Source organism: Penaeus japonicus, unplaced genomic scaffold (assembly GCF_977035675.1).
Source record: "Penaeus japonicus unplaced genomic scaffold, GWHDUDI00000001_assembly GWHDUDI00000027, whole genome shotgun sequence".
Taxonomy (NCBI): Eukaryota; Metazoa; Arthropoda; class Malacostraca; order Decapoda; family Penaeidae; genus Penaeus; species Penaeus japonicus.
In genome coordinates, this window is record NW_028234429.1 from 19742116 (window position 1) to 19749615 (window position 7500).

At 36.5% G+C, this 7500-nt stretch overlaps 1 protein-coding gene across 1 annotated transcript in view; it reads left to right on the plus strand.

Annotated features, from left to right (window-relative positions):
• LOC122256789 (uncharacterized) overlaps window positions 1-7500 on the plus strand; it is a 184629-nt gene that overhangs the window by 153871 nt on the left and 23258 nt on the right. The window contains exons 13-22 of the mRNA XM_086553029.1: window positions 42-206; window positions 1699-1719; window positions 3143-3307; window positions 3604-3946; window positions 4112-4230; window positions 4479-4619; window positions 4840-4986; window positions 5194-5706; window positions 5977-6108; window positions 6311-6427. Of these exons, the coding sequence (XP_086409155.1) occupies window positions 42-206; window positions 1699-1719; window positions 3143-3307; window positions 3604-3946; window positions 4112-4230; window positions 4479-4619; window positions 4840-4986; window positions 5194-5706; window positions 5977-6108; window positions 6311-6427 (1863 nt within the window). The remainder of the gene's footprint in view (window positions 1-41; window positions 207-1698; window positions 1720-3142; window positions 3308-3603; window positions 3947-4111; window positions 4231-4478; window positions 4620-4839; window positions 4987-5193; window positions 5707-5976; window positions 6109-6310; window positions 6428-7500) is intronic.

The following is a 7500-nucleotide window of genomic DNA, read 5'->3' on the forward strand; positions in this document are numbered from 1 at the left end:
TCCCCCAAGCATTAACTCTCTTTCCTCATCATTTACCAAAGCTCCAAGTGGAATCGGAGGAGCGCCTGCATGACCTGGGCGAACGGGTGCGGCTGCTGGAGAGGGAGAGGGAGGACATTCTCACCAAACTGGAGGACAAGCAGAGGGAGCTGGACGACCTGGCATTCCGTCTGGAGGAGGAGTCCATCACCAAGGCCGATCTGGAGGTGAGGGTCGAGGGCATGTACCGCTTGGGTGTCTGAGAGATAAAAGAACTGCTCTGAAGGTTTAGAGGGAGGTGGATTATGTAGAGTTCAATATCCTCTTGTGTTTAGGATTTTTTGTCTTTTGGGATTGAGTAGTTTTGTTTTATTTACCTTTTCATATTTTCATCACTTTATTTTATTCCTCTCTTTATTGGTGTTGTTTCTTTCTTCTTTTCAACAATTTTTTTTTTCTTTTTTTTCAGTTTCTTTCTCCTTCCTCCCCCCCTTTTTTTTTTCTTTCTTTTCTCACTTTCTCTTCTTTTTTTTTTGAATGAGTGAATGATGCGAATAAGTATGTAAATGATGAGTGAGTCAGTGGAGAGAAAGAGGGAGAGAAAAAGAAAGATAAGGAGAAAGAGAAAGAGAAAGAGAGAAAAAAAAAAGAAATATTGAGAGAATGTATACATGTATATATACATGTATATATACATGTATATATGTGTGTGTGAGTGTGAGTGTGAGTGTGGGAGAGAGTGAGTGTACATGTGCGAGAGAGTGAGTGTGCGTGTGAGAGTGAGAGTATGTGTGCGAGTGCGTGAGTGTGCGTGCATGGGTGCATGTGTGTATATACATACAGATATGGGTGTATGGTTGTGTGGGTGTTTCGCTACCCATACATGTATGAACATATGTACATGTGAGTGCGTGCATCTGCATGCGTGTGTATGTTTGCTTCATCGTATGTTTGTACAGTATATATGTATGTTTCTCTGTCATTCAGTGAAACTTTGTTTATATTTTCACCTGTCTGGGTGAATGACTTAAGTCTTATTTTTACTTTTTTTCTTTTATTTTGTGTGCCTTTTTTTAATAGTAAAACTAAGATGGTCTTTCTTCAGTATTTTTTCTGTTTTCTTTCAATATCACTGATAAGCATGTCATAAAATTGCATGGGTTTTTAAGGTAGCAGGTTGAAGAAATACACATCACTGGCAGAAAAGAAAAATAGAAAAAAAGAAAATAAAAAATGTATATTTTTATATAGAATTTCTCCATTTTTATATATATGTTGTTATATTTTACCTTTTTTCCAGTTGTTAGAGATGAAAAGAATAGAGCTTTTGTGTATAGTAACAACTCAGGAATTACTATCTTTTTCTCTCGTGTGGTGTTAAGAATTGAGTTTTTATCTTCATGAAATAGTGTTGAAATATGCTGTAAATATAAGATTTTTTTTTTTCTTTGGCCTAGATGCAAGAGAGTAAAGCAACACACACTAAAGTCATGTGTGGAGAGAATGCATTAGCTTGCATTAGTAGACAAGTGAAAAGAACTGCTATTACTTCAGCATACTGTATTCTGTAGGATACTATAAATCCTTCAGTTTAGTACACTGAAACAATGTTTCCTTTTTTTTAATTATCGTTTTTTTTTTTTTTCGGTTCTTTGCGCACTTGTATGAGTTTTTTTTCGTTGACTGATACACTATTTGCACCACTGGTTTTCCCTACAGAAATTGGAACGCCTGAAATCAGTAAGTTGGTCATTGTTAGTTCCTGCTGCCGATGATTAGTAGATAGTAAGCTCTTTCTCTCTCCTGATTTTATTATATTGCTCTTGATTCTTGCCTGGTGAAAATCGTTCGTCTTTTTAATATTGCGAATGAATTAGGTTGACCCTGTCGGTTAGCGTATTTATGATTTACGTCTGTTTTTTTTTATGCTGTTATATGTCACGCTTTGAATTTTCCAATTAGTGCAGTATTCCATTCTGTTGCCTGTTCCGTGATTGCCTAGAATGTGAATAGTTCTTTTTGATTTAGTGAGAGCTTTGGCTTTGGAGCTACAAAATATTGATCATTGATGTTATTAATGTTGTGATGTTCTGAATTTGGCAGTAATGCTAGGAATATTTATCTGATTTTAATTCTCTACTATTTTCATATATGCTATGACTAATCAGACAGATTTTGGCTGAGATAATAATCCTGAATGGATTTTTTTTATATTTATATATATATATATATATATATATATATATTTTTTTTTTAGAATATTTGCCAGTTTAGATCACTAAATGTTTTAGATTTCAGTGTCGCTAGATTTAATTTTGCGTACCATGATGTATAAAGATTTTGATACGGAATTTTTGAGTGCTTGTTACTTTGCATAGTTTTTTTTTCCTGTACGTGCATAACATTTTCATAATAACAGATATGTCTCAAGTGAATGATTTATGTTCATAGTTCAGACGGCTGTTAGCATTTGCAATGTTGATAATGATATACAGAATGAGTCTGATGCTATGCCATTTATGTTGTCGTTGATGTTCTGTTGATCACGTTCTTGTAAATAAGAGAAATTGTGAAATAAACTTTCATGTGACGTGTGGGATATGAGCATTGTTATGAATTTACAAAAAAATTATTATATCAAGTCTGATACACATTATGACTGCATATAGTAGGTTCATGGAAGAAATCATTAAAAAAAAAAGGATTCAGTGGCAGGTATTGATTAAAAAAAAAATTAAAGTGAGTAGGGCTAGTACTTGTCAGTGAATAAATCTAAGAGGCATATATATTCTTTTGAAAATGTCTTTGTAGCTTATATCTTTGTTTTTCATATTTGATAATTTCAAGTCCATGCAACATCATTATAGAGGTGTTTAGAAATTCTGAGGTTTTATGACATTTTGTAACCTACTCTTTACCAGTTTATTATGTTAGTATAGGTTGATATCAAAGACAACACATTCAGCATGTCCTAGTTCACAGACGTGGGAAAGAAAAAAAAAAAAGGAAAAAAGTACTATTAGGTTTTTAGGTTCTTTTTACAAATAATGTGTCAAACTGTTCAAGGTTCTGAATGGAAGAAAATCATAAAGCTCGCACAGTCCATCCTCTAGAGCGAATAAGAAAAGAAGACGCGATCCACTCACTCCCCTACCCATTACAGAGTCAGAGCACAACCGATGGAGAGTGCATCAAAGAAATGAAGAAAGAGGTGGAGGAGCTGAGGAAAAAACTCAAAGAACGAGGAACTATAGAGGCTAACAGAGCCTTTGAGATGGAGGAGCTGGAGATCAACCTCCGAGCCAGCGTGGAAGAGCTTCAGGCAAAGGTTTGTGTGGATGGGTGCTTGTCTTTCCCGATATGGCCAGTGGAAACGGGACTGAATAGATGGCATTTATTACGGGGTGGTGATTGTAATGTTGGTGATACTGGTGTTAATTTTGTTATTATTAGAGGTTTTTATTATAATTGTTATTGCTGTTATTATGTTGTTATTTTTTCTTTGATGATTATGAATATTATGGTTATTATGCTTTTTCTTATGAGCATATACAGTTCAACTATACATCCTATATTGATCTGGATTACAAATGTGTGTAAACAGTTTAAAATCCTTTATTTCAGGTGATGGACATGGAAAGGGAAAAGGAAGAGCAAGAAAAAGTCTTAATTGAAAATATTGAGATGATAAAGTCCCTGAAGACAAGCAACGAGGCCCTGAAAAATGACATCAGCGAGCGTGAGCAGAAGATCCAACTCCTGGAATCAAAGCAAGAGGAAGATGGCACAAGATCGAGGGAGAAGTCAACAGAAATCGGCGAGAAGGATACGCAGATCAAGGAGCTCCAGCTTGAGATAGAGAGAAAGGGGAAGGACTTCGAAGATGTGTCCCAACAAGTGGAAGAAGTCCTGCAGGATATCGTTAAGGAAAGACAGGAAAAGGATATTCTTCGGAAGGAGATTGAAGGTAATTCTTTTCTCTGGATTGACTTCACTTACACATAATCCTGTTCTTTATGTTATTTTTTTCTTGCTGTGGATATTTTCTTAGCCAACCTGGATTTTTGTTGAAAATATATGTATTTTTTATGAATATTTTTAGGTTCCTGAATCCTTCTTTCTAAATTTCCAGATCTCAAAACACAGCTCAGTTCAGGTTCAAGTGAGACTTCAGGTCTGCTGCTGGAACTTGACAAGGTGAAGGAAGAACTGAAGGTTGCCACAAGTCAACTTCAGGCAGCAAATGACAAGGTGGGTAATGTTCAACTAATAATTTAATTACCACTCCGAGCTTCCTTTTTGACTAATGGAAAGTTGATGCAGTTGTGGGTTTGCAAAAGATGAGGTTACACTTGCACAGCAGGTAGTGTCCTCAAAGAAATGTATTTGTTAGAATTGAGAATGAAAATTAATTTTTCTTCTCTAATTGTAAATGGAGTAATATTTGAAAATAGAGTAATCATGTGTGTTGAATTTATAGATGGTTATATCGCTTACAGATCAAGAAAGTTGAGATGGAGAAGGCCAAAACAGAGGAGGAACTTCAGAATGCCAGCAGTTCATCCTCAGATGTGTCAGCCCAGCTCAAGGAAGTCACATCGAAGCTCCAGGATACAGAAAAGGAACTATTGACTTTCAAGGTGAGAATTGACCCTGTCTTGCCTGTTGAGCCTTGCACATTTCAGTTCTTATTGCTGACTGGCATGGTACGATATCATTCTGGACTAGGATCACATTTTCGTGGGAGTTAATTGAACTATTCTATCAGTCTTCCTTTGACTTCAAAGTGCCTTTTGATTGGAATATATTATCTATTTTTCCATTCTTCTCTGGCTCCTCATACACTCCTATATCTTTCAGGAGAGGCTCGAGAAAACTGAATTATCCCTTAAAAGTGAGCAAGAAGACAAGGTCTCACAGACTGAGACAGCGGAGAAACAGTTGTCGGAGCTAAAGGAACAGCACTCGCAGCAGCTTCTGAAGTATGAAGAACAGGTCAAAACTTTGGTAAGTTTGGGTTTTATTATTGTTTTATTAAAAATTGATTTTGTATTCTGAGGATACTGTGATGTATTAATAGATCATGGCACAGTTAATGATTGATTATTCTTGCTTAATAAATCTAGATGTATATAGAGATAGTCTGTTAAGAAATATGTTTTTCTAGGAATTAGAGTGATTTTTTATCTTAACATGACCTTTCTCTACTCACAGGAAGCCACATTAACTGAAAAGACCACAGAGATCAGCGAGTGTGGAAGACAAATAACAGCTGCAAGTTCCCACGTCAGTGCCCTGGAAGAGCAGAAGAAGCAGCTGGAGGAACAGGTCGCGTCATACTTGGCCACCTCGTCAGACTCCTCGCAACAGCTGACCACCCTCAACAACCAGTTGCGTGAGAAAGAGAAGCAGCTAGAAGGCCTCCAGGAACAGCTGCGTGAGAAGGAAGCGGCCCTCTCGCGGGAGGTGGAACAGAGGGAGAAAGAGAACCAGGCGGTACTTCAGCAGGCCAAAGAGGCCAAGGAGAAGTCAGAAGCTGAGCTGCAGGTGCTGAAGGAGAAGCTGGCTGTGTTGGAGAAAGAAGCTGGTGAGAGCCAGAGCCAAGTAGAGGCCCTGAAGAAGCAACACAAAACTGCAGTGGAGGATCTGATGAAGCAGAAAGACTTGGAGATCTATGAGGTCCAAGAGCAGCTGATGCTGAAGGAGGGTGAAGTTGCATCGTTGGAGGTGGGTATGAGTAGGCAGTTTTCCTTTCCTGTTTCTCTCTTGCATTTTGATTTACACACAGTCAGATGCTCACTCACTCGTATACACAAACACGTACACACTCATGTTGACTCATGCGTTATTATTTAGTATGACATACTCCATATCAGTTACTCTTGCTCAAACTCAACAAATACAAATCCAAGCCATAGATCTTCATACTTGATGGACAGAATAATTACAACCTGTTCTCCGTTTTTTGCTCTTTACTGATATTCAGACTCTTTTCAGGAAACACAGAAGAGTCTGGAGAGTCAGGTGAAGGCCATGACTAGTGAATCAGTAGATAAACAGGGAAGCATGGAGAAGGCGCTTGCTGACATGAGAGCCGAGTTGGATCATCTAGTCAAGGAGAAGAATGAGGTAGGTCTTCTCATTAGCGATTTGCCAAGCAGAGATTCTGGAGATATTTTTTTTGTATTAATCTTTGACTGTGAATAAGATCATTTCTCATGAAGCTGAAGTAGGAAAAATTGCTACTAAATAGACAAAACAAACAAAGAGAGGAAGACTTTTAGAAATTATATATTGACAAATGAGTAATAAAATCACCATTCTACTCAAGTTGGTGAGAAGGAAGACAGAATTGGAGGAACAAGTGTCGAGTCTGGAAAAGGAAAACTGCAAGCTGAGGACGGAACAGGAAGCGAACCTCTTGGCTGTGACCGAGAGGGATCAGAAGGTATGTGCAGTTAAGCCAGGTAAATACATAGCATTATGACACTGATTTTTGTTATATACATATGATTTTTGTTTTCTTTACTCTTTTATTTATTTATTTTTAATTTTTTTTTAATTGATCTTATTGTACATGAGTGATGCACATGCACATTACATGCTGTTGTAGATAATTGTCTGATTACATATGTGCATGCTGTTTATTACATTCTTGTAGATCTGCATACTTATTTGCTACTCTTGTATGTCTTTTGATTCACTGCCACCAAGGACTTCTAAAATACACTTTGTATATCTTGATGTTTTGTTGTTGATATTGAAAATCACTAGTTTATAAAAATGGTGATATATTTATATTTAAAGCAAATCTGACTATTATTTGTAATGTCTTGTGGCCAAGTTAATATAACAAAAGCTCTTAAAATCTTTTAAATTACAAATAGATTCTCTCAGGCTGATGGTGATAAAAGCCAAGAGTAAATTCTTGCTGTAGGAAATGTATGTAAGTTATTTAACCCCAAAGAATAATCAGTTTAAGATTGGCTTTGCTATTACTGCTATTTGTGCTAAATTGTAAATGATAAAAGTTTTTATCCTGATTATTAATTATGTTTTTTTGTGATTCCGTTTAGGCTCTGTATAGGTTGAACTTTAGGAATAAACCACTATGAAATGAAAAGAACCAATCAGGAATAAGTTTTGTTAAAGGTTCTGTTTACTCTTAAGCTAGGAGTAGTTTATAGATTCCCCAAGATTCAATGTACAGTGAATTTCTCTCTTGTCATTTTTCCTGTTATTCATCATTAGTTACATTTATTCATCTTACAGCAGCTTCAGTATCTGCTCTCGATATGGCTTATAATTACAGTAGAGTAGTATAACGCTGGTGTATATTCATATCATTATTATTGTTATTACTGATCTTTAGTGTATAGTTCATGATCATCTCTAACTATAGTGTGGTAATGCCAAACCCAATACATACATCCATCACTTTCCACGTGATACTGAATGTCATCATCGCCATTGGGGTGTTATTACGGTTCGTGTTTGGATTGTGCACAAGTCTTGATAATT